The 27,622-nt window shown below is 40.2% G+C and overlaps 1 protein-coding gene across 2 annotated transcripts; it reads left to right on the top strand.

Annotated features, from left to right (window-relative positions):
- Positions 1 to 8,926: 8,926 nt before the first annotated feature.
- Positions 8,927 to 26,804, top strand: LRRC58 (leucine rich repeat containing 58). Of its 2 annotated transcripts, none has more exons than XM_087439664.1 (4): positions 8,927 to 9,491; positions 16,489 to 16,617; positions 17,286 to 17,563; positions 20,107 to 20,291. In XM_087439664.1, the coding sequence occupies exons 1-4, from the start codon at positions 9,013 to 9,015 to the stop codon at positions 20,235 to 20,237; spliced, it is 1,017 nt and encodes a 338-aa protein (XP_087295790.1). In that variant the 5' UTR covers positions 8,927 to 9,012; the 3' UTR covers positions 20,238 to 20,291. The 2 variants fall into 2 exon arrangements, with proteins under 2 accessions (XP_087295790.1, XP_004436585.1); XM_004436528.3 differs by lacking the exon at positions 20,107 to 20,291 and adding an exon at positions 20,298 to 26,804 and having other exon boundaries at positions 8,931 to 9,491.
- Positions 26,805 to 27,622: the final 818 nt, after the last annotated feature.

Here is a 27,622-nt window from a genome sequence, read left to right as displayed (position 1 = left end):
TCAGAGGAACAGGAGCATTAAGGAGCAGCCCCTGCCAGTCAGTGACCAAATAAAGCATTTCTGGGGTCAGTGGGACAAATGGAGAGATTCTTCGTCAAGTCTATATACCCTAAGTAGGAATACGACTAATGATTGACAGCTATTGATTTAGAAAATATCTCTCTGTGGTAGATTAGTAAAAAATTTTAAAGACACACCTAAAATAATATAAAATTTAAAAGGTAATATTCCAGCCAGCAGCTACTAGAGCTATAGATAGTTAATAGAGAGATTATAGTCAAATATCATAGGGAAAAAAGTAGGAATATGTCTTTTCAACTCAATAAAATTTCATTATCTATTTCTAAGATGGAAATTTTTCACTATGAAAGACATAAATTCTAAAGCCTTCCCCTCCTCCCACCCCAGTCAGATATAATCTTTGCTCCTCTGCACTTCCACTGTATTTTGTACTTTTTCATAGTACTCTCACCCATTAATAAATCTTATTTTTAACAATTCTAATAGTAAACCAAATTTATTGTAAAAAAATGTTTGAAAAAATAGAAAAGAATAAAGAAGAATATTGCAATTACTTTTAAGTCCATTGCCCAGACAATCACTATTACCGTTTTGGAGTATTCCCTTTCAGTTTTTCATATGTGCACCTTTTAAGAGAACTCAATTTGTATATACAGGTGAGTGTTCAATTTAATTTTCCTCATGACACTATTTTGTGAGCATTTCTCCATCATTAAATATTCATATAATCTGGTCTACGTATAGCTGTTTGCATGCATATCTTATCACCCCTACTAGACTGTAAGTTCCCTACAGGCAGGGCTGGGTCCTCTTTGTCTTTCATACATCCATCATGGTGTTCCATACTTCAGAGGTACCCAATAAGTGCTTACTGCATTAACTGAATTGAATTGAATTTGGTGTAACATTCTTACAAAGTTTCACTATATAACAGGAAAAAGAATAAAGAAATTCATACACTACTAAGGATAAGAATCAACTATGCCAAAACAGAAAATTCCAGCAATGCACCCAGGCATTGCCTCCAGAGCTTGTACCCTTTTCACCTCGCATGTACAGAAAAACTATGAGAAATCTATGAACCAGCTCTATGTGGAGACATAAGCGTAAAGGGACCAGATACAGTTGGAGTAGATAACTAAACACTTCACTCACAAAATCCATTATCCACATTATCCTTCAGTTCACAGTCATGGTCAACAATTTCTCTCAAATAAATAGTCTCCTCATTGAAAGAGCTTACCTGTATCACAGCTGGTCCCTCTGATCAGCCAGGTGAGAAGCAAGTGAGGTGGAGTCAGCATGTCTTTGAAGGGATGGTTGTGTGGCAGGCCCCAGGGAGAAGGCTTGGTGATACTATTATTACCAAGCTGTTGCAGCAAAATCTTGGCAACGAGCTCTGTGAGACTTGGTATTTCTTAGAGCTGCCTTGTTGGCAAGGCATTGTGGTAGAAGAGTGGAGCTAAGAAAACACCATAATGTCCAATATTGGAGAATCATTCTGTGCCCATTTTAAAAAATCACATTTTTGAAGAATAATTAAATAACAGAGGGCCGGCCCCATGGCTTAGTGGTTAAGTGCGTGCGCTCCGCTACTGGCGGCCCGGGTTCGGATCCAGGGCGCGCACAGATGCACCGCTTCTCCGGCCATGCTGAGGCCGCGTCCCACATACAGCAACTAGAAGGATGTGCAACTATGACATACAACTATCTACTGGGGCTTTGGGGGAAAAAAAAGGAGGACGATTGGCAATAGATATTAGCTCAGAGTCGGTCTTCCTCAGCAAAAAGAGGAGGATTAGCCTGGATGTTAGCTCAGGGCTGATCTTCTTCACAAAAAAATAAATAAATAAATAAGATAGAAAATGCTCACTCTATCATTTTTAGTGAAAAAATAAAAATAAAAAACAATATACGTTTACACAAATGTATGATTTCAACTTTGTGGGAAAAAATATGTGCATATAGAAAAGAGAGAAAATAAATACACCAAAATATTAGCAGTGGTTACTCCTAGATGGTGAGATTATGTGTGATTTTAGTTGTTTTCTTCATATATCTCCGAATTTTCTATAGTGACCTTTTACATTTACATTACAATAAATGCTTTATAACTGAAAAATAAAAACATGGACAGACAGACCTTATACACATAATGTGGTACAGACAGTGAGGGTAGAGGAAGGAGAACAAATGAGATTTATTCTCTATTGTCTTCGTCTTAGGGATAAGGATGGTTTGTGTCTCCTGTTCAAAGCCTTTCCCATTACCCTTTAAACTCAAGTTCAGTGGTGGCCAGCTCTTTATTAGGGTGCCCCTCCCTCTCCAGGCCCATAGCACATGGATTACTGAGTCTGCGTCTGAACTGGGTTGACCCAGTCCTTACACTCAGCACACAGTCTGGGGTGAACTTTAGACAAGGGTTTGAAGGAACACTTCTGATAGACAGGCTTATTAGAACAGGGCAGGAAAGGTAAAGACAAGACCAGGAGGCCTCCTGCTGGGGATCGGGGCCTGAGGCAGTTTCGTCTTGGATCCCTCACCTCACCTGGCTGTGAATGGTGTGGTTAGCTCCTCTCCTTGGATCTCCAGAACCTCTCCGTTCCTCTAGTCACTTTTAGTGGCTAAGTGAAGGAAACATCTTATGAAGTTTCAAGATAAGCTTAAAGCTACATCCATTAACATGAACTGTTGAGGGATGTCTTGTTTTTAAAGCTCCTACAACATCTAGCATAGATTTTTTACACAGTATGCTCAATAAAATAACTGGGGAATGGAATACAATGGAATGAAATCATTGTGATCAGTTCATGTCACTTCTCTGATTCGTGCTACGGGGCTTGAGTCTAGATCTACATTAGACTTCCAAACTGAGGCAGAGGAGGAACATCCTGATGCTACCACGGTATTGAGAAACCGTGAAGAATACTCTGTACTGTAAGGTTCTTTCTACAGGTGCCACATTCCATGGACTCCCCCAAGCCTGGCAGTCTTTTCATGAATGTATGTCTACATGAGCTAATAAGGAAATGGGATTTAGAGCTTCCAGTAAGGAAAGACTCAGAGATGATCTCCTCACCTCGTATTCATACCTCTCCCACCATGATCTAGAGCAACTTATCATCTCAAGCTTTCCTCCTCCTTTATACCATGTCATAACAGTGCTCCTTAGATTTAGGGGGCAAAGTTATAATTTTAAATATTTTCTCCCATATTCTCCAAAGTGTGGCAATACTTGGTTATTGTAACCACCAGCACCAAGCACACCAGCCAAACGAGACCTTTCACCATTTCCCAGACGTATGCTGTAAAATCCTTCGTTTTTGCCATTTTTTTCTCAAGAAATACTTTCTTCTTGTCCTTTCCTCCAATTTCATACGCCTCATCCCATCTCTACCAAAATCCCATCATCCAATGAAGACTTTCCTAACTGCAGCAGCCTGAAATGGTCTCTTTCCTCTGAATTTCCCTAGTATTTGGCTATGCCTCTGTATGACAGTTACCAAATGCTACTTTATATTTCAGTTACCTCAGGTTTATAACAGCTTTCTGAGATGAAATTCACACACCATACAATTCATCTACTTAAAGTATATAATTCAATGGTTTTCAGTATATTCACAGAATTGTGCAACCATCACAATCAACTTTAGAACATTTCATCATGCTAAAAAGCAACTCTGTGCCCATTAGCAGTCACTCCTCATTCCTCCTCTCTCCAGCCCCTGGCAATCATTAATCTATTTTCTGTTTCTATAGATTTGCCTATTTTGGATATTTCATATAAATGGAATCATACATTACGTGGTCTTTTGTGACTGGTGTCTGTCACTTATGTGTTTTCATAATGTTTTCAGGATTTATCCATGTTGTAACATGTATCAGTACTTCATTTATTTTTATTGCTAAATAATATTCATTGTCTGGAAATCCACATTTTATTTATCCACTCATCTGTTGATAGAAATTTGGGTTGTTTCCACTTTTTGTCTATGATGAATAATGCTGCTATGAACATTTATGTACAAGGTTTTGTGTGGACATGTTTTCAGTGCTCTTAGATATATATCTAGGAGTGGAATTAGTGAGTCACATGATAATTCTATTTTTTTAAATTTTTGAAGAACTACCAGACTCTTTTCCAAAGAAGCTGCACCTTATTACATCCTCACCAGCAGTGTATGAGGACTCCAATTTCTCCACATCCTCACCAGCGCTCATTACCTATCTTTTGGTTCTAATCATCCTAATGGGTGTGAGTGTTTCTCTTTGTGGTTTTGATTTGCATTTGCTAATGATATTGAGCAACTTTTCATGTACTTATTGGCTATTTCTATATCTTCTTTGGAGAAATGTCTATCAGATCCTTTACCCATTTTTAAATTGGGTTATTTGGTTTTTTATGGGTTCATGTTTAATCTCTGTTACTATACTCTAAGTCCCTTGAAGGCAGTGATTGTATTTGGACAAAATCATGAACTTTGGAGTCATATTCCACTATTTTGGTATCCAGCCCCATCATAACTGTGTGATTTGGCAAGTTACTTAATTTTCCCACATCTCAGTTTTCTTGTCTGTAAAATGGGGATAATAATACCTACCTTATATAATGAGGATTAAATAAAATAATGACTACAAAGCCCCTAGGACAGTGTCTGGCACTTAGAAAACAATCAATAAATGTCAGTCATTATTTTTAGTTGTCTCTATACATCTCCAACGTATAGTTCAGTTTCTTACACACAAGAGGTACTCAATGAGTATTTGCAAATGAATAAATTGGTGACTAAAAGTATTTTAGCTTGTTTATAGTTGTTGTTATGACTAGCTATCTGTGAAAAGGTAAAACAGCACAATTATGGAACACAGGCTGAACAAGTGGTTACAATTAAAAAGATACACAACCACTCAAATTCCCAAAACAATCACCAATGAAAACACCTCACCAGGTGTGAGAAAAACCCTACATGGAGGGAATTCAATGAGAGTAGTCATGAGGATACTTTTATAGCTCTAACCAATGTTTAGCCAAAGACACCCAGATCCAAAAACGTCATGTCATTATTTGAATCTTCAAAATAAAGGGAGCCCAAACTTCAATAAAGAAGACTGGTTCTGGGAAAGATATTCAGGAAAGCTTAATCTACCAATTAATCTTAATCTATCAATTCTACAGTAAAAATAAACTGAGGCAGAGGAAGGAACTTCTAATGATAACCATACCTTACACCTTAAATGACAAAACTGGCCACAGACTCACTTTAGGCCCCTGTATATAGAGGCCGACAACTTCTCATGATGGGTTGAAAGACTACGGCTCCCTCCGCCTTCAACACTATCTTAAACAGAGAAGAACCAGTTGTTTGAGATTTGGACTACAATCTTTAAACCATCCCAGAACAAACTGGATAAGCCAAACTGAGAGGGATTCAGCAAAGGAAATAATTCAAAACCTTGCATGCCAGGTTTAACAATTGGCCTTCATCTGATAACTAATGAGGAGACATGGGGTCAGAGGAGGAGGAAGAGAGATGGATTGAAATAATGAAAGCAGTGCTTCAGAAAGGATATCTGAATCAGAGGAGGCTGGAAGGGAGGTAGAAATCCAGTTTAGGAGGCATGATGTCTTGATATAACTAGGAGACAGGACAATGAGCCTAAAGTTTGGAAATCAAGACTCAGGGGCAAGGAGAGTTCAGACCAATCTCTCAAATTTTAATCCCCAAAACGTGGCATAGTCTAGAGCAGAGACCCATCATGAGTCAAGATTGTTCTCAACCTTGTTTCTCTTTACCCTGATCACGATCTAACATACAGGAGAGAGTAATAATTATAACAATAACTACTATTATTATTACTGCTAATAATAAGAATAACTGCCACTACTTATGGAGTATTTACTTCGTGCTAAGTACTATGCTAAGCACTTTAGACTTAAGCCTTATAATGACCCTACAAAACAGATAATATTCTTCATAATCAGATGATGAAATCAAGGCTTAAAGAGATTAAGAAACAAAATCAAGATTAAGTAAGAGAAATCTGATTTCCAGAGGTGGAGTTCAAAATCTATGTCTGATAAAAGTCAAAGCCTACACTTTAACTACATCGGTGTATTGCCTCCCAACTAGTATGGTTTATGAAAGAATTCTCTACTCAGCTTATTTCTTGTTTTTTCTGCAATTGGGCAATAGGGGCCATCTTAGTCAGGTAGGCCAAAACCCATTCACACATTTATTTCATTCACTCACGATTTACTGAGTGCCTACTACGTCTCAGGGGCGGTGCCGTGGTAAACAGACACAGTTCCTGCCCTCAGGAAACCTAGACAGGTGGCTGAAGGAGGAAGTGCCCTTCAGTTAGTCTCCTTTCTTTTTTCAATAACATTCTAGTCAGGAGACTTATCCTGAAATGTAGTCAATTTGACCCAAGAGTAGCTTAATGGTGAAGTCTTGATAAGTGGACAAATATGCCATGTACTTTCTCAATTCCCTGATATCCATATCCCTTTCCCTGGATAATGCATTATGTTGTCTCCTACTCCCTCACACTCCCCAGGACCCCTACTGTCTCTCTGGCATCTCCTTCAGCTAGCCACAAGACAGACCCCACCACTGTGAAGGCCCACAAGCCCCCAAAGCTCCTTCACCTCCAACAGGATTTTCAGAACTCTCCAGGCTGACTGGCGAGTTTCAAGGCCCACTCTGTGGGGTTGGGGGATGCTGCTTAATTTAGACCCATCTGGCTGCAAGGAAGAGAGATGCATCCATGGTAGCTGAGGCAGAGGGTTTGTTATAATAAGCAATGAGGGGATTCTCACATTAAACCTTTCTTCGCAACTTTCTAACAGGTAGCTTCGTTCTCTATTATTGAGGCTATTTCCATCTTTCCCCCTTAATTTCACTAATTTGTAATCTTAACCCTATTTCTGAATCACATTTGAATTACTTCTCTTCTGCATTTTACATTACATTCCTGTTACTTTATTTTTATCACAGACACAGAAACATTTTTTAAAGACTAAAACTGTATTATTTTAAATATTTGCGATGTTCACATACTAGGGTTCCTGCCAGAATGTGATCTTGATCCAAAACAAGGTCTAATTTTTAAAAGGACACTTCCAAAACAGGTTTCAAGAGTGAGACACTCTATCGGTTTAAAAAACATTCTATTCCTGGTTTACATTGACCAAGTTTATCCTCCCACAACTATAACTCAACCAGAAATTAAAGTTTGGCAGCAGGCAAGAGGCATAAAGTTTCTAACACAAACCACCAACAAGAAAAATGTTACGCTATTCTCCTTAAAAAGAGGAAAGCAATTTAATGTCATTGATTATACACAATCTTTTAACATTTTTATGCATATGGTTTGTCAACGTAAATAACCCATAATCAATCTATAAATCAAAATTGGGGTGAGTTTATTATGAGCCAACTTTTGAGGACCATAGCCCGGGGTCTTCCTTCCCCAAGGAAGGAAGGGCACCAAAGTGGGGCGTACAGAGTGGTTATATACCGTCACAGAGCATGTATCACATATGATTGCAATGTCCCTTTTATAATAGCCACAAGATCGCCCTGCCAGATTGTCCTGCCAGAATAGCTATTGATGGACACAGCAGGGAGCAGGTCTGCTGTCTCAATGGGCGTGGCTGGTGTCAGGTCTGTTATCTCCAGCTGGGTGGTCATAGGATGACTGCAGCAATCAAATCCTAGCCTAGGGAGAAATGCTTATCCTTTAAGAAAATGCCAACGTGGGGGAAGTTGCATCCTTATCTTAAGGGCATTTACTCTTCTCTTTGGGACATGGCAAAGCAGATACACAATGCATGTTTGAAGGCTACAGGCCCTGTTGGAAAAACAAACTCATGCTGAATTAGTTTTACCCCAAACGGCTTCCTCATATGCTCCAATGTAGCCTATTGCTTGCCATTTACTTATCAGGTTTATAAAAAAATTGCTAAATATTTTTCTCATTTCTGACTTTTCAAAATTATAAAAAGTAATTTCAGAAAAGACTGAGTTTAGGAAAAGGGAGAAAATGTTAATTAAAAGTACTAAATTAAAGCAAAGGTCAAGATTTTGCCAGTTAAATTGTAAACTTAACCTGCAGTAATATCTCAACGCTTTCTGAGTTCTTCAACTGATAATTAATTTGAGCTATCTCAAATTAGCGAAATCTCCTCTATGGCTTCCAAATTCATTTCTAGCAACTACAACTTAAACCAAAAACCACAGAAGTGCCTCTACAGCTAAAATGGCAAAACGTCCTTACTTGATATACATTCCTTTTATCTTGCTTTAAAAAAAAAGGAAATCCTGTACTGCAGGCCGAGCTAGTATTATCCATATTTTACACATGGAGAAACTGAAATCAAATCCCTTGTCCAAGGACGGGAGGCTATTGACCAGCAGAACCCGAGGGAGGACCCAGGGGTTCTGATTTCTAGTCCAGCTGTCTTCGCATTGCGAAGTCTGCTTGCTTAATCCCGGGACTTGAAATTCCTGGGGCTTGCTGTAATGGAGCTGAATCACCACTAAATTCCTGTGTTCTCACTGAAGCCTGCAAGGTCGGGGCCCCGCTCCTAAACCGGGACCCCAGTGGGCGGTGCACCGTGACACGCGACCCCTCCAGGCCAGATGACCAGTCCTCGGGCTCTTTCACCGAGGCGGCCCTGGACTCTGCGGACAGGTCACGAGCCTCCCGAGACTGGTGAGGTCAGAGGGCACCTGGGCGGCCACGGGTCTCGGCCCCCGCCCGGCGCACCCCCTCCGCGCCGCGCGCCACGTGAGGCGGAGCCCGGCCGCGAGCGGCGCGCGCAGCCAGCCGCCTGGCGTCGCCGGCCTCGGCGGGGGCCGCGGGGTTAGCGGCCGCCCGCGCCACTTCCGACGCCGCCCTCGCTTCAGGTTCCGGCGCGCCGCGGAGCTCGGGGCCTGTGGGCCGCGCGCGGCGCTTTTGGGGGCCCCGCGCCCGGCGGCGGCCGGGATGGAGGAGGCCGGGGAGACCGAGCTGAACTTGTCCCGCCTCAGCGTGCCCCCCGAGACGCTGGAGTCGGAGCTGGAGGCGCGGGCCGAGGAGCGGCGCGGCGCGCGGGAGGCGCTGCTGCGGCTGCTGCTGCCGCACAACCGGCTGGCGTCGCTGCCGCGGGCGCTGGGCGGCGGCTTCCCGCACCTGCAGCTGCTGGACGTGAGCGGCAACGCCCTGACGGCGCTCGGGCCCGAGCTGCTGGCGCTGCGCAGCCTGCGCACGCTGCTGGCCAAGAACAACCGGCTCGGCGGGCCCGGCGCGCTGCCCAAGGGCCTGGCCCAGTCGCCGCTCTGCCGCAGCCTCCAGGTGCTCAACCTCAGCGGGAACTGCTTCCAGGAGGTGCCCGCCTCGCTGCTGGGGCTGCGCGCGCTGCAGACCCTCTGCCTGGGCGGCAACCAGCTGCAGAGCATCCCGGCCGAGATCGAGAACTTGCAGAGGTGAGCGGGTCCCTGGCGGAGAGGGGCAGCCCCGGGGCGGCGGGCCTCGCCTTGGCGCCGTTCCCTGGTCACGTAGTTGTCGTCTTCTGGCCTCTCTCTTTAGCTCGGACAATGAGTACTGCCTGGCCATCTCAGCGAGTTGCAGTGAAGATCTGATAAGGTCGTCTGTATGACAGCGTTTGATATGTTGTGTTTGCCCTATGTGGATATTCGAGGCAACTTTTCTGTCTTTCTTGGGTCTGAGGGAGTGATCCTGAGTAGGTGCTCAAACAAATGTAAATCTGAGGTTGTCACTTCCTTGCTCGGAAGTCTTTGGGGGTTTTTCCACGCCTGTAGATCAGTTTATGCCTTTTAGCATGACATACAAGGCACTCCGATCTGACCCTTGCTTTCCGCAACATCTCCTCCTCCCTCTTCTCTGTAGCAGTACCAGCAATACTGTTTGTGGAATTCAGTGAGCCTTGCACTTTACCAGCACCTTGTAGACATTCACTGAATATGTGTTGAATGGATACAGTTTCTCTGTTCATATGCTCTTCCCTTTGCCTGGAATATTGCCTGCACCTGGCAAACTCCTCTTCATCCTTGAGAACCTATCTCGAGGGTCATCTGTTTCCTTCCTTTATTGCTTCCTGGACAACAATTCAATTATTGCTTAAACTGTACTTCCTCTGTAACTTGTTCATCCCGCCATTGCATTTTCCTTATTGAGTATTATTCCTTGTTTACAGGTCTGTCTCACCTACTAGATTATTCAGTAAATGTATGCTGAATTAAATGGAAGGAGGGAGCAGAGAAGCAGGATAGCATAAGTGCCCTGCAGGGAAGTGAGAAATAGAGCCAGAGCAAGTATATTGTCCCATGTGAAAAAAAAGTGTCTTCCATCTGTGAAATATTGTCACATCTTTTATCAGATTTTCTGAGATAACAGAATGTTAGAGCTAGAAGGAACCGCAGAGTTAAGTGTAGTGAAAGGAACATTGGCCTGAGAATAAGAACTCCTGGTGTCCCAGCCTTAGGCAAGTCACTCAACATATCCTGACAACAGCTTCCAAATCAGCAAAATAGGCATTTGGACAAGATGTCCCTTTATTTACTCATCAGCAGATATTTATTGAGTACCTACCATGTGTCAGGCACTGTCCTAGGTGCTGGGGATACGGTGGTGAACATGATCCTGACCTCATGGAGCTAACATACTAACATAGGAGACATGACACCCAACTGTAAACTGTAAACCTCGTTATTTAATTGCAGTTGTTATCAGTTCTATGAAGATGTACAGAGTGCCTTGAAATGAAATAACAGAGGGACCTGACTTAGTTTGGTCCTTGAGCGAGTCACATTTGAATTGAGCTTTTGAAGGAAGAGTAAGAATTAACTAGGAGAGGGGGACGTGGGATCAGTTCAGGTGGAAGGAACAGTGCACGTGAGACCCCAGAGGCAAGAAGGACTGAAGGCCAGAATTTTGGAAGGAGGACGCTGTACTGGAGCGTAGTGAGGAAGTGACTGAGAGGGAAAGTGGCCAATATCAATTTGGACCAGATCCCAGGCCATGTCAGATCTTGAAGGCCAAGATAAAGTTTGGATTTTCTTCCAAGTACACACAAGAGAGTTTAAAGCGCATCTGTCTTGTTGCTGTGCGGAAATGGAGTGGGGAGGGGCTGGAGAGATGAGACAAGATTTTGAGGGCTGGTTAGAAGGAGGCCATTTTAGTAGAATGAGAGATGATGGTAGCTTACTCCAGGGTGTTGCTAGGAGACGTGGTAAGAAATAGAAGGGTTGGAGAGAAATTTAGATATATAACTTACAGGCCTCAGTTCCTTCTAATTTTGATGTTGTGTAATTCCAACCTTCTTGTTTGAATTTTCTCAATATACTACGAGAAACCCAGAGCAAGGATTATTTCTATCACTTGGGGGAAAAGGTAGGCAAAAATCCCATTTATTCACTGAATACTTCACATGCAGTCGGGCCTATCAAAGGTGCTATAAATATGCTTTTTAATTCTCAGAGTGACTCTATGAGAGGAGAGGAAGAAATGGGGGCTCTGAGAGGTTCGGTTATAAGGTCACAAAGCCTGTGAGCTGTGGAACTGGATTTGACCCTGGAATCTCTGACTCCAAACCCATGAATTTTCCACAGTGACAAAGTAGGGCTAGAACCTAATTCTTCTGATTTCTGTTCTGTTGCATATGTGATCAGGAGGATTAGTCAAAGCCATTTGCCTGATTGACCTGATTTTCTGGGCTAATAACTGTGTTTTTTGGTTATTTTGCCTTTGACTCCAGTCGTGTGTGGAATCTTTTATGTCAGTGTTTTTATTTTTCAATTTATGCTCCAGGGGCCGGCCCAAAAAATCAGTTGTATGCTCCATTCCTCTTTTTTTTTTTTTCTTGGTGAGGAAGATTGGCCCTGAGGTAACATCCATTGCCAGTCTTCCTCTTGTTGCTTGAGGAAAATTGTCGCTCAACTGACGTCTGTGCCAGTCTTCCTCTACTTTTTGTATGTGGGACGCCTCCACAGCATGGCTTGATGAGCGATGCATAGGTACGTGCCCGGGATCCAAACCCACAAACCCTGGGCTGCTGAAGTAGAGTCCGCGAACTTAACCACTGCACCACCAGGCTGGCCCCTTCATTCGTCTTTACTGAGAAGAATCAGTAAAGGTTTAGGCCATGCCCCAAATTTAAACTCTGGTTGAGTGTAGACTAAAAGGGTTATGTATACTCTCTTTTTTTTTGGTGAGGAAGATTGCCCTGAGCTAACATCTGTTGCCAATCTTCCTCTTTTTGCTTGAGGAAGATTGTCCCTGAGCTAACATCTGTGCCAGTCTTTCTCTATTTTGCATGTGGGATGCTGCCACAGCATGGCTTGATGAGTGGTGTGTAGGTCCACACCTGGGAACTGATCCCCAGCCACCAAAGTGGAGCGTGCGAACTCAACCACTGTGCTACCGGGCCGGCCCCTAGAAATATACTCTTAGAAGTAGAAACAGCCTAAATGGCCTGATTCACCCCCTTCTTTGTACAGATGAGGGGACTGAGATTTAGTTTGAGTGACTTGCTTGAGGCCAGAGTGATAGTGAGATTTATGTGGTTCAGCCCTCAGAGGCTGCTTCTTACTCACTGCTCAAATAGTGCATCAAAGCTTAAAAAATGTAGAGATGGAGGTTCAGTCACCTAAACCCTGAGGTACCTGCCCAAGAACACCATCTTCTCTTAGACTGTCCGGGGACTCCCTAGACCTCGTTAGTAACCCTGATGTATACTGTATACTGTGCCATGCTGCTTTTAAAACAGGTCAGGTGTTTTTGGACCTTAGGAATATATCTGCCATCTTTAACAGCAATTTAAAAAATAATGCAGAGTATATAATCCGTGTAAATGCCCCCTTTCTCCCCACCCTTCATCATTCCAGGAAGGCATAACAAATAAATACTCTTAGCTTCTTTCGTGTAATTGACCTCTCCAGATTTAGCAGGGTGTCTCCATGTATATTTTCTGTACTTTGTTGATCCTTTTCCCTAGTGGCAAAATCTTTAAAAAATGGTTTTTGAAAGATCAATTTTGAAGTATAACAAATAAGTAGGTACTGAAAATCTTATTTTTATGATTAACTTTATTCCCCTGGAGTAAATTCGGCTATCACTGTGAACCGTGAGGTTGTTGGTGTAGAAAAGTAACTGTCAACCTAGAATTTTATGCACAGCCAAGCTATTATTCAAGAGTGAGGAAAAAAATAAAAACAAGAGACAAAAGGACTCAAAGATTAATCACTGTGGGTCCTTGCTAAAAGAACTTCTAAAGGATGTACTCCAAGAAAAATGAACTTTAAAAGAAATAGCAAGCTGCTGAAAACAGTGGTGAACAAAGAAATTGGTAAAACATACTGATGAATCTGAATAATAATTGATTGGAAATAAATTTAAAATTTTCAAATCCATATGGAACTAATTGTAGGTGATGATATGAAGAGAAGGACAGAAGAGGGAGCCTAGATGTGTGTTTGGAAGTGAGAGGGAGAGCAAAGGAAATTGAAGGGGCATCTATTAGCAAAATAGAAATAGCATATCCAGTTCAGAACAGTAGGGAGGGGATAGGACGAGAGGAAAGCGCATGAACACACCAGAAGGCAGAACTGAAGAGAAAAGGATGGTGAGCTCTACCATGGTAACAGAGAACACAAGTTTAACATGTCAACAGTCAAGTTGTGCACTGTTTACAGGAGTTAAACTAGAAATACCCCAAGAAGTTAAAAGTAAAGGGATAGAAAAAGATGTACCAGGCAAATCACTATCATTTTGCATCTGGCCTACTGCTATAGGCTCCGGTCTGCTCTTGCTGCCTCCACTCCTGCCCATCACACTCCCGTCCCCACCACTACCCAGCTGCTTTCCACACCAAAGCCAAAGTGATCCTGCTAAAGTGTAAGTCAGATATACAACTAGCCTTTGTTCAAAACTCGTCCTTCCCAGGACAAAATTCAAAATCCTTACTAAGGCCCCAAGGGCTCTCTGTGGTCTGGCCTCCCGGGCTACCTCTGACCTCTTGATGACCGCTCTCCCGCCTCTGCCACCCTGGTCTACCCACATTGCTGTGTTGCTCTTTCACAACACGCCAAGCATTTTTCCGTGTCAGGGATTTATACTCTATTATTTCATTCAGAGCTCCGTTCAGATGTCATTTCCCAAGAGAAACCTTTTCTGACCACCCTATCTAGAATATCACTTCCATCCCCATCTGATTACCTCCTTTTTTCTTTATGGCATTTAAAGCTCTGGCATAGTATATACACATTCATTGATTTATTGTCTGTCTCTCACTAGAATGTAAGCTTCTTAAGGTCAAGAGCTCGGTCTTGCATACACTGTATTCCCTAGAATGGTGCCTGGCGCATGGTAGGTGCCTAGTTCATGTTTGTAGACTAGGCACTGTATATGATATATAATATTATTATTCCATTGTAAAGAAGAGGAAACTGGGGCATGAGATTAAGTTACTGGCCCAAGTTCTTATACTGGTAAGTGGTGGAGCTGGGGTTAAATGAAATAAATACTAACAAAAAATAAAGTGGTGGGCAGTATTGATAATCAGAGGAAATAGATTTCAAGGCAAAATGGATTAAAAGGAACAAAGAGAAATGCTTCATGTGAATTAAGGAACAATTCAAAAAGAAGTTTTAACAGTCGTGAACTTGGATGTATCTGCAGTATAGCTTCCATATTTTGAGGGGAAAGAGCAAAAATTGACAGAACTATAAAGGAAAGAAGGAAAACCATGGTTCTGGTAGGAGACTAACCACCAAAGCAAGAAGCCAAAATAATAAGGGAGACTGTAAAAAACTTGAATTGCGGAGTTAACAAGCTCAATCCTAATAGCTATACATTCTTTCTACACATATAAAATGTGAACAAAAACAGGCCACGCTCTAGGCCACAGAAGAACAAGATTATGCAGAGCATATAATTAACAACAACAAAGCTCCCAACAAATTTGAGAAAGCTATATAACCCATGAGGAAAATGGGTAAAGGATAGGAACTGGCAATTCTCTAAAGATGTACAAATGGCCAAAAACATAAAAAGATGCTAAACTTCACTAATAATTAGGAAACTGCAGATTAAAAGAACAGAATGGTACCATTTGTCACACTATCGAATAATAAAAAAACAAAAAATTAGAGCAGGCGATAATACTGAATGTTGGCAGGGTGTAGGGTAGGGAGGGCTCTTGAATGCTGATTGTGAATTTGTGATTAGCTGTAGCTCTGCAGGGTAATTGGACTTTATCTTTTAACGGTACCCCTTGTACCCTAAAATCTGCCATTTCTCAGGCCCTTCTCCTGGAACTCTGATTTAGGGGATCTGGATGGGGCCTGGAATTTGTAGCTTTAAAAGTATCCCAGGTAATTTTTACCCTGAAAGTTTGAGTAATAGTTTAATAGGCTGTCTTCTCCCACATTTAAAGGTGTCTTAAAATAATGATAGTGTCTACTGAGTTAGCAGATCTTACAGGAAGATAAAAGTAACATAGTAATGGAAAAGATCTCTGTGTATGCATTTTATTTATATTTATATAGTAAGAACTTACTGTCACCCCCTTGCAAAAATCTTTTGGAGAGAGCCTTATCTACAGTCATCTCCACAAAGAGTAGCAGTTCATTTTGGTCCAATATGTGCTATAGCTAAAATGTTGTTAACTTGTTGGAAAACAGGATAATTATCTGGAACTTTAATTTCATGATAGTGTTCAGTTTTACATAATTTATTTAGATAGCCTCTGAAGAATGTATTGCTATACATTCTTAATGTATAATGCTATAATAAGAATATAATAATGAAAGCTATAGTAAAAGCAAAAAAGAAACGTAGAGCTCAACCATGTTTTTCCACTCTTTTCAAAAAAATGGCTCGTGGTTTTCCATTGCCCAGGGCACACCAGCTCCAAGCCTACCAGCACAGAATTCAGAGTTCCTGTAATCTGGCCTTTCAGCCTCATCTCTGGGTTCCTCAACATGAATTCCCTTCTTCTGTGTTAAAAGATATATTTTGTCCCATGAAATTCCTCTCCTCCATCCTGAGGTGCCCTCTTTCCTCCCATCTAGATGAGCTGAATTTACAGTCCAGCTGAAGTTACAACACTTTGGGGAAGCCTTTCCCAGTCAGAACTACTGTGTCCTTTCCTTATTTCTCTACTGTTTTAGCTCCTGTATACTTTATGCATTGTGCCCGCTTATTTTGGTATTTTAATCATGTTATGCTTATTTATGGCCTTGTTTTGTGTTGAATTATAATATTGTCTAACATTGGTGTGTCTTGTCTCTTACCCTGAAGATTGCATTGTTTCTCTAGAGACAGTATAGCACATAGCAAATCCTAAGAAAAACATTTGCTGAATGAATAGATGAAATGTGTTTGTTGTAATAAAGACAATGGGATATCTTATCCAACTTTTGTTTGTTTACTTTTTTTGTTTTTCTTCATTTATTTTTGCAGTTTAGAATGTTTGTATCTTGGAGGAAACTTCATCAAAGAAATCCCACCAGAATTAGCAAATCTGCCTTCTCTAAAGTACTTGGTGTTATGTGACAACAAAATCCAAAGTGTGCCTCCTCAGCTTTCACAGTGAGTAGTTTCAGGCAGTTTATGTATACATAGAGAACCATGCTTAAGAGTTATTGCCCTTTATTCACCCACATGTTTTATATGTAGAAAAGAATTAGGTGTTCTCAAAGTAAGTGATACGTGAGAATTACAGTTCTGAGGTTTGCTATGAATTGGGTTGCTTATTGTTAATGTTATTTTTAAATGCTCTGTTTTATTCCTCAAAATATTTGTTTAGCCTGTTTTCTGTAATCAAAAATAGAGTATTAATGTGGCATAGATTTCCCAGGTTTTAGGGAATTTTATTGATTTTATGTTTGATATGAAGCATTCCTATCCTAATGAGATAATGTGAAGGATCTTGATTCCTGTTGCATTTGAAATCTTTCCTTTTTTAGGTATCTGAATGATAAAGCAAGCCAAAAAAGTGTTTAAATCCAGCATTTGTATTTCAGCCAGCACATCAGAATACTCTCTAAGTATTCTAAGCTCTCCAAGAATCCATGGGCAAAAGTCCTTCATGACATTTGCAAATCTGCACTCTGATCTAGTTTCAGCACCTTCTCATTTTACTTCCAATGACCTTAATCTTAGTTACTCATTCTTATGTGGAAATCAAGTTCTTCACCTAACCTTCTTGGTAGTTATCTTGCATAGTGCCATTGAGTTTTGTGTTGCGTTCATTCTAGGTTGCATTCCCTTCGTTCCCTCAGTCTTCACAATAACTTGCTGACATACCTGCCTCGAGAGATCCTCAACCTTATTCATTTGGAAGAATTGAGTTTGCGAGGAAATCCATTGGTTGTTCGTTTTGTTAGAGATTTAACCTATGACCCTCCAACTCTCCTGGAATTAGCTGCACGGACCATTAAAATTCGAAATATTTCCTACACTCCCTATGATCTTCCTGGGAATCTTCTTAGATACTTGAGTTTAGCCAGCAATTGCCCAAATCCAAAGTGTGGAGGTAAGTTAATTCATTTTCCTTGTTCTCATTCATTTAGCTGTTTTTAAAATTGATGGTCTAAGTGTTGCTTTAATTAGCTGTCTTCTTTCAGAGAAAGGCAGTTAGTCCCTGTTTCTGTTTCCCTCATCCTTTCACCCTTTTACCAGAAAGAAAGACATTTCACCCTCTCTGGGTTTCTTGCTTCCTTTCTCCCTCCCTCCATTCCACCCCCCTCCCTTTCTGTCTCCCTCTCTTCTTCTTTCTTGTATAGTTAGAGAAGTAATAAGAGAGAAGAATAAAACATATACCAAGGCCCGGTTATAGATAGCCTGAGGTGCCAGGGCATGTGGTTGGGAATTGGTGACTGATGGCAGGTCGTCGTATTTTGGCTCCCTCGTAAAGGACTACTTTTTTTTTTTTTTAATTTAATTTTATTTTTATTTATTTATTTTTTCCCCCAAAGCCCCAGTAGATAGTTGTATGTCATAGTTGCACATCCTTCTAGTTGCTGTATGTGGGACGTGGCCTCAGCATGGTCGGAGAAGCGGTGCGTCGGTGCGTGCCCGGGGTTCCGAACCCAGGCCACCAGCAGCCGAGCGCGCGCACTTAACCGCTAAGCCACAGGCCGGCCCCAGGACTACTTTTAAAAAATCCAATTTAATGGGGGTGCCATTGTAGGATAAATGTACTGAAGAAATGCTGTGAAATGATGATCAGAGCCAGGTAAGATTTTCCCTGGAAGTCCCATCATGTCTTGACACTGTTATAAGGTTAAAAAGGGAGAAAATGATCTGAGTTCCTCAAACAATATTAAAAGATGAAAAAAGACACTATTGGTTTAAAAAAGAAAAAAAAAAAAGCAATGCTCTGGGCTGTTTCTGGCCACTCCCTCTTAGAAGTAGAGGTTGCTGTGCTGTGCCACATTAGATGTGTGTAAGCTTTCCTCTGTGATTCTCCTTTCCTAAGTTGGCAGCATTCACACCAGGCCTTCACTCTTAATAGTCTGTATCTGATCTCTTCTTTGAAGCTATTCTTTTCTAGAAATGGACCTCTATAAGAATTCTCTTCTCTCTTAAATGTTGCTTAATGACTTCTTTAGTATACTGGTGTGTTGTTTATCTTAGGAACAAAAATACTTTTAAAATTTGAGATAGGGCCGGCCCCGTGGCTTAGTGGTTAAGTGCGCGTGCTCCACTACTGGCGGCCCAGGTTCGGATCCCGGGTTCGGATCCCAGGCGCACACCAATGCACCCCTTCTCCGGCCATGCTGAGGCCGCGTCCCACATACAGCAACTAGAAGGATGTGCAACTATGACATACAACTATCTACTGGGGCTTTGGGGAAAAAAAATAATAATAATAAAAATAAATAAATAAAATTTGAGAAAATGTATTAAAATTTGAGATAATATATAAAATAAGCCATTGATCTTTCTCCCCTCAGACTCATTAGTTATTGAACTTTAAGTTAAACAAAAGTAAATTTATATTTTGTCTTTGTGTAGTCTGAGATCATTGTATAGTCTGAGATCTTACAAATGACAAGATAGTATTGTTCTATTTTAGCTCATAAGAACTCCATAATGCTTTATTTTATTACTTCCATCTGTTTTCAGGAAGCTGACACATTTTGGGGGGATTTATTAATGTTGATTGAGCAATTTATTGAATATATTTACTTTCCTAAATTGTTCAGAGTAACATACCATGAATTTCCCCTTTTAAGCCATGAATTATACTTACTTACTACAGGATCATAAAATTAGAAAGTTAATAGGGAAGTATCAGGAAAAAACAAATAGATATCATTGTTTCTCCTTGGCTTGGACCACATCTTTTTATTTTGGTTCCTTAGGTGATACACTCAGAGTAGTTGGTGCCAGAAGGGACTTAGGTAGAGTATAGAGGTCAGATTCTGCTCCAGAGAGGTGACAGGACCTGGAGTTCTAGATGTTCCAGTTATGCTGCAACCATTGTGACAGCCTCCGTGGGGGAGAGGTGTGCAGTAGCTTTTTAAGGAGCATCTAGAACCCCGAGACACAGCAACCTCTACTTTCCTCTCAGCTCTAGCTGGTATTTCTGCTTAGCTGAAGGGCCACAGTTCAGAAGCACTAAATTAGGAATCAAAAGAGCTGAATAATGGTTTCAGTCTACCTACCAATTATAGTGTGAGAATGAAGTGAGATCATTAGTGAAACAGCTTTGAAGCCTGTGGATTGAGAGCCTGTGGAAATGTAAGATGACATTTTGTTTCTTTTAATTTTGCCCTCCTAGTACATAAGAACAGGGATACCAAAAGTTGTCTCCTTTATGCAGATTTTGTATGTAACAACTAATTCCTTAAGATCATTATTAAAGGAGTTTTGTGGGTTGTTTTTTAAGTTTCTTGACTGTAGGGTGGTACCAAGGAGTGGCTTGGGGGATGGAGAAAGGGCACTTTAGGTATCCTATAATCTCTGCATCAGCCACTGTCCACCAAGTCACCCAGAGAAAACAAGCTAAGTGAACAGTGTCCTTTTAATGCCAGCTCCCTTTAAGATAATCTCCTGGCCTTCTCTTTGCAGCCAAATTGCCATCTCTAAGACCTTCTCATATTTCTGTAAACAGCTATAGAAGCGACCGCTGCTTCTGCTTAAGATTCACAAAAGAGAAGACTGTGTATGACATTTCTTCAGAGTGCTGGAGAAAGGGCTGAGAAGGAAACTGTGGCTCTTTGCTTTGTAACAATTACTTTGTACTTACTCCTTCTCTCCAGGAGTCTACTTTGACTGCTGTGTCCGACAAATTAAATTTGTGGACTTCTGTGGGAAGTACCGCCTCCCACTGATGCACTACTTGTGTTCGCCAGAGTGCTCCTCCCCTTGCAGTTCTGCCTCTCACAGCTCTACATCCCAGAGTGAGTCTGACTCGGAGGACGAAGCTAGTGTTGCCGCACACAGAATGCAGAAAGTTCTTCTTGGTTGAAAAGAGTGCAGGGTGGTGTGAAACACTAAAATACTGAGCAGAGGTGGTTAGAAAAGAAAGTAGACTCTGAAGTTCACAAGAAATCTTACCTTCATCTTGAATGTCCGTGAAAGAGTCGGAGATGATGTAGAGGATTCTGTGTTTCGTCTGCCCATTCGTCGGGAATGAGTCCAGTTCCATGTTTGGATTCTTTGAATAGAGTTCACTCTGAGTGGCATTTTCAGATTTGGCTGGTTATCTGCAATTTCCACTCAAGTTTTGCATGAATCACACAGCAGAATGGAACGTTCTGAAGAGCAGTGCTGTCATAAACCATGAGCAATGTAACTTGTGACAGTTGAGACGGAGAAAGACATGATCAACGCTGGAATTATTCTCAGAATTGTCCTTGGGTTTTGGTTGAACACTGTATCGTGACAGGACTCGCCCTCCTTTCTTGTATTGCCCATATGTCTAGATGACAGAGCTATTCAGATAAGCTCACAGGTGGCTACATAGGCCCTAAACCTTTCTGACCTACTAACTGGTAAAGTAAGAGATATAACTTTTATGTGGGATTTTAAAACTCTTCAGTTCTGCTCCCTTATTCCATATGATTGTTGTTACCCTCATGTAATCCAGCAATAACTGTTATAGTGCCTTAATCCTAGCAAGGATTTAGAAATTTATTCAAGAAATGATGCCAGAGCAGCCTGTAACCTGACATACTATGCAGAACACTTCAAAATGTGCTTTAACAGAACTAGGTAAACAACTGTGTATCTGACATCTGAGCGCATGGCCACCTTAGCTTCATTTTTTGTTTAAACATGAAGTGATCCCCTGTAAGCAAATCACTTTTACCCTTAATGAGAGGCCACAGTCATGATCAATCTGTTCATCATAAGACAGAATAATAGTTCTTGATTGAAAAATTGGTCAGATTTCTTTTGACAGAAAAGAGGTGTAAGCTTGGAAAGCTTCTTTCTGTCTTGCATTAAAGGAGTGGGGAAACGATTTAAAAATTTTTAGCAGTCAAATATGACTTCTTTGCCTGCATACTGAACTGTAACTTTCTCTATATTTTAAAGAAAAACTAAAAAAACATTACAACAAGGGAAATAAAATTGGGAGCAGCAGTCATTTGTGTAAAGACTAAAGTAGTCGTTAAATTGTGTGAAATAGAACTTTCAAAAGTGGTTTAACCATAGAATACTTTTTGAAAATAATGTATCAATAACATAAAAAATTTATTAAATGTATTATATCCTTAAAGTCTAGCAGAAATATGGTTTCACAGGTTAATTGCTATTAGAAAGGACCAAATTTTCATTAACTAGTTTAATATGCAATAAAAACCGAAAAATAGTACAATTATAAGTTGATATTATAAAAGAAAATATGCAATACATACTAGCGGTCATTACATAACGAACCTATAACATGATAGTTTGTTGGTAAGTGTTACCGTACAGTGATACGCAGGTCAGAAACTCATCGGATCATCAAATGACCTCCCTTCTGACTTCCTGGCATTCATGACGAGGGCACACCATTTCTTAAACGCAGATTGTTGTATAATAATGATATGTACGTGTGTTAGGTTTTTGTCATATATATTATTTTTTATTTTAGAAGGAAATATACTGTAGGATAGTTTGGGTTTGTTTATTATATGTCGATTCATGAAACATCATGAGAGTTTCATGACTGCAGTTGTGAAACGCTGCTATTAAGTGAATCCCTTCTCCTTGTTAATGTAGTAAGATTTCCTTTTTCCTTCTGAATCAGAAATTTTCTGACTGTCTGTAGAAGTAATCTAGTATGTTTCTGCTGCCTAGCAAAGTGGTACGTGGGTGAGTATATCATAAAATGGAAGTAATAGAAAGTCTTTTGTTTACATCTCCATTTGAGCCACAGCAATGGCATACCACAAAATTATGAAAGGTAAGGATGACTTAGGCAGTGCCTAAGTGGCAAACCCAAAATGTTTTATAAGTAAGTGACTTAGTTAAGATACATAAAATATTTTGTAGAAAATAAATAATGTATTCATAGTAAAATACTCAAATTGATGGGACCAAATTTTTCTGGCTTAAATGCCTCAGTTTACTTCCTGAATAATTCATTACCAGCTTGCCCTAAGTAACAGCGTGGGTAATCTTCTAAGAGTTAGTCTTTGTAAAATAAATGGGGAGGTATGTAAATATCATACTTAACCTTATATACCTCTTTCCAGCTTCCCAGAAAGAAGGTATACTGATTGATGTTTTACAGATGTGAAGAGGTCCAACCAGAAACAGTTTCTAGCCTTTGCTATGTAACGTAGATGTATACTCTAGTGTACGACAAAATGGCTTTCAACAAAATGTTTGTTATGGTTTTTCATATGTACGTTTGAAAATCTAAGATCAGTGTGCAACTGTCTTTGGTGACTTTTACTGAAATCTACATTTTAGCTGTTAGTTTTATCTTTTTTTCTTTTAATCTTTGACCTAACCTTTTACAAGAGCTGCTAATATTTTCTAAGATTTTCCCTATTTCTTTTCCCTAACTTCCCTTTTTTTTTTTTTGTGAGGAAGATCAGCCCTGAGCTAACATCTGCCAATCCTCCTCTTTTTTGCCAAGGAAGACTGGCCCTGGGCTAACATCCATTCCCATCTTCCTCTACTTTATACGGGACGCCGCCACAGCATGGCTGGGCAAGGGGTGCGTCGGTGCGCGCCTGGGATACGAACCTGCGAACCCTGCGCAGCCACAGCGGAGCGCGCGCACTTAACCGTTGCGCTGTGCCCCTAACTTCCCTTTTTTTCATAACTGGTGATTGTAGAAATTAACCAGAAGATGAGATGCAAGGGAGTTGATATTCTAGAAACCAGATAATTAGTTCCTGAGTCATATAGCTGACAGTGTATGTAAAGTGATAGTCTATCTCTTTAGTTGCTAAGTCACATTTGTATTTAAACTACAGTTAATAAACTGTAACTGTATTTTTTGAGATTTACAGAATCTGCACTAATTTTCATAGTGAAATAAGTTTTTGATATTACTCCACTTGGACAATTTTAGTGACCAAAACTTCTGTGGCTAGAACTACATAACCAAAGCGTTAACGTATTTAGAATGGAATTCTTCAGTGCTAAAATTTGAGATTGAAATGGGTACACTGAACATTCTTAGTAATCTTTATTCCTAGAATCCAGTTCTCTCGGTGTCACCAAACTGAGGTGGTGAAATAGTCCTAGGATTTTAGGAAATAGGAAGATTAGCTAATGTAATATTTTGCTTCCATGGTGTCAGCAATTGGCTGACCTAAGGATAAGCTAGTATTCCTTGTATTTGAGTAGTGGAGGTAGATCTGAGGGTTACTGTTCATATTTTACTTCTAAATATGCACTGGAGGAGTCTCTTATTCTGGAATTCTTGATTGTTGGAACTTGAAGTTACTAAATTTAAAAGTAAAGACTTGCATTATAAACTGTACCTCAAATTTGAGAAATTTTTGTGTTGATGTAAATAAAAGTTAAAGGCAGTCCACACTAGTGCAGTGTATAACTGCAGACCAATTCTACCAAACATTGTAAATATCAGTTTTCAACAGAACAGAAGGAAAAGGCTGACTGCTAGAATATTAAGTGAAAGAAATCTTTAAAAGCAACAAAGGGTGGGGAAAGAAAAGTCCGTAGACACCCAGGAATATCACTGAGCCAAGAAACCTCTTTAATAGTGAATTGTTATAAAATTAAGTGGCCCACTGACTACCATCTGAAAGCCTTTGTCACTAAATTTCTTAGTTTCTGCTTTGGAAGATTGTCCACATCCCTCCATAATGAAGGGCTAGCAAGTAATAGGATTTTCTTGCAGCCGACCTTGCTCTTTCCGAAGGGAGAAGGGAATACCTCATTAACCTAGAATTTGTGGTACAGCCTTGATTAGTGTTTACCTTTTCACTATGTAAGAAAGAAAAAATACTAAGCAAATAATTAGTGCAGATAGACTTTGATCTTTTAAAGCACTTGAGCAGTAGCTATTTATATAAAAAGTTATTCTGAATAATAAGACCCTTTGTAGGCAAAACTTTCTTATGTATACATAAAATTAGTTAAGCTGCATTTATTTAGGAATACCTAATTTTTACCTAAATGACCTCCTTTCTTCTCATCCAAAGTAGAGACTTTATTATGTATAAATATTACTCTCCTTTTAGTCCAAAATAATCAGCTTTTAAGTTGTGCTGGGTGTTTAACAATAGTAAAGGCTGCGATGTAGGTTTTTAGGCAACGTGATCTGTAATCATAGTTCTGACTCCCTCTGTATAGAAAAGAAGTACTTGACCTTCACTGTTTCTGTATTGAGCACTATACTCTTAACATTAGTCTGATGAATTTAATAGCATCCAGTGTTGTATTTTCGTTATAGTCATGATCTTTTTGTGTGTGTGTGAGGAAGATCGGCCCTGAGCTAACATCTGCCAATCCTCCTCTTTTTTTGCTGAGGAAGACTGGCCCCTGGGCTAACATCCGTGCCCATCTTCCTCCACTTTATATGGGACGCCGCCACAGCATGGCTTGCCAAGCAGTGCATTGGTGCGCACCGGGATCCGAACTGGCGAACCCCGGGCCACCGCAGCAGAGCGCGTGCACTTAACTGCTTGCACCACCGGGCCAGCCCTTGTCATGATCTTTTTAAAAGTAGTAGTGTCTTGAATTGTGCTCAGAAAGTATGTGCCTTAAATCCTCCACTCGAGACCCAAAGTTTGGGGAACTATGTCATTTAAGTTGTTTGTGACAGCCCCATGACAGTTTGCATTTGACTTGAGAGAGAAAGACTGATCCTGAGTACCTCTTTCCCCTAAAACAGGCCCTAATGTCTGTGAGTCTAGGCCGTCTGGAGAGAGAATCCCAATCATCCGTACTGTCACAGAAGGTCAAAGCTGTAAGGATCAGGGTCCCCTGAAATAAAATGATTGAAAAGGTATATTCTTTTATATTATTTTATAAGAAAATTTATCTGAAGGGACGGCAGCAGTTCTAACCCACTTCATATTAATGGCATCATGTAAAGATACTATTGCCATGAGGCCTAGCATATATTGTGTGGTTTCTTTGTAATACTAGGTTGAAAGGGGGCTACATTTTAATATATTTGCGTGTAAATATCTCCATTCTTTGTCTGTCTCTCCTTAGTCCATGTTTGCTAAGAATTGATGTAGAAAATAACAGTTCACTAACAACAAACCTTACACATTATTGAACACTCACAGGGTAAAATTGATTTGGGTGCTACTAGACTTTTACCTAGCATTTGTCAGTCTCAATTTATTGTAAGGGACAGTATTCAATCTAGTGTATGTATTAGTTTAATGAAGGTTATTTATATACTGTTATACCAGAAAGCCTTGGTTGCAGAGACTCGCTGTGTTCACCAGAGCTTACTTTCTTCCTTTGGCTGTGAATAAATTGGATAAAACAGTTTTATTCTAAATTGCAGTTAGGGTAAGAAATTGGGGTAAGATTGACATCATTATTGCTGGCACTACAAAAACTTTACTAAATTGGTTAATTCTTATGTCTAATGTCTCTTCTGTCTTCTTAAAACATCAGTTTTAAGAGAATCCTTTCACTAACTTAAATGGTTGACATTGATGTGATATTGAGAAGGAATATTAACCGCAACAATCACTTTACAACGATCATGGAGAGACCTCTGTGCCTGCAGTTGGTGTTTGTTGCATTTCTGAGGCCACTTTGTATTCATGAGAAACAAAAACATAACGGGAGAAATATTTTAAATAACCAGTATTTTAACTTTTTATAAAGTTTGGGGCTTTCAAATACCAACAAAGGATATTGAAAATATATGTACTTTTACTTTAGTCAAATTACTTATTATCTGATTTCTTAATTTTCTGTATTTGAGATCTTGTGAATTAGGAATATCTATATCTGTAGGTATATAGATATTTAAAACTTAATGGTAATAAATATAATTCAGCAACATGATTCAACAATTAAATTTTATTTTCAGGACAAGATATAGTTTATTGCATCAAGTTTATATATTACCTTGTAATGGTAAATGGTCTAGAAAGAATATTTAAGCTACTTCAATTCTATACCTCTTCCCCCCACCCCCAGGACACACACAAAAAATGTGATCTTATATTAACCCTCTGTGTGAATTTTGCCTTATCAGACATTGTGCCTTATTTTATTAAAAGTATTTCATTGGTATCTGATTCTGTATTCTGTAAAAGTAACAGTATTTTAGTTTTAATTGACAAGCATTTACTTGAAAAATTAAAATCCTTATAATGTTGGCATTTGCCTGATTACTTGCTATACAGTTGCTCATCTGTTTGTTGAATTTTTCAATACATGAATACATACGTTAAACATGTATTAGCATTTACTCTCTGTGCCAGACGCAAAGGGCACAAGAGAAAACACATTGGGTGTAACTCGGATCTCTTTTCTGAGGATAAAACTGCTCCCTAAACTGCCCAGTTGGGGATGTTCTCCCTAGAACAAGTGTCAGAAGAAAATTTTCTTCTTTAATGGCCTTACTCTGTAAATCCCAAATAGGAAGCCAGAACATTTCAGGGAATATGTGAGACTTGGATGTGTCCCATCCATCACAGCAGTCACGCCAGCCTCACGTGCAATTCCATCAGCATTCCCTAGAATGTTAGAGCCAAAAGAAACCTTAAAGGTCTGAAATTGACTCACTCGCTTGTTTGAGAGATGAAATATTTAAGCACAGAGAGACTTGTCCAAGACTTACATGGCTGAATCTTGAATCCAAGCCTCTGGATTCCCACTTTAATGCTGTTTCCACTGTAGTATGCTGCTTGCTCATTTAATACTCTAGTCCATGCCTGGAAATTAGTAACAGTATTGGGACTGCATTGTAACTGGCCAACTGGCATCAAAGTGATGCTGTCTGCACTACGTCTCCTCAGTGTATTCAGAATTTTGGATCTGGTGGGAAACCTTAGATAGGAGTAAACACCTGGGCAGCTCATTACTGTTTACAAAGACATTCAATCCTCATGGCACTGTGAGGTAGGACTAGATTTGATGCAGTTTGTTAGTGTGGTTTATCATACCCTTTCCCTCCTCTAGCTTTGAAATCAGT

The sequence above is a fragment of the Ceratotherium simum genome, chromosome 15 (genome assembly GCF_057802395.1).
Source record: "Ceratotherium simum simum isolate JZ-2026a chromosome 15, ASM5780239v1, whole genome shotgun sequence".
NCBI lineage: Eukaryota > Metazoa > Chordata > Mammalia > Perissodactyla > Rhinocerotidae > Ceratotherium > Ceratotherium simum.
Note: the sequence above shows the minus strand (reverse complement) of the source record. Positions and strands in the feature narration are given on the sequence as shown.

Coding starts and splice junctions, on each gene's coding strand:
- LRRC58 (XM_004436528.3), top strand. CDS start 9,013: ATGGAGGAGGCCGGGGAGACCGAGCTGAACTTGTCCCGCCTCAGCGTG. Junction 16,618..17,285: donor GTGCCTCCTCAGCTTTCACA/GTGAGTAGTTTC, acceptor CGTTCATTCTAG/GTTGCATTCCCTTCGTTCCC. Junction 17,564..20,297: donor CCCAAATCCAAAGTGTGGAG/GTAAGTTAATTC, acceptor CCTTCTCTCCAG/GAGTCTACTTTGACTGCTGT.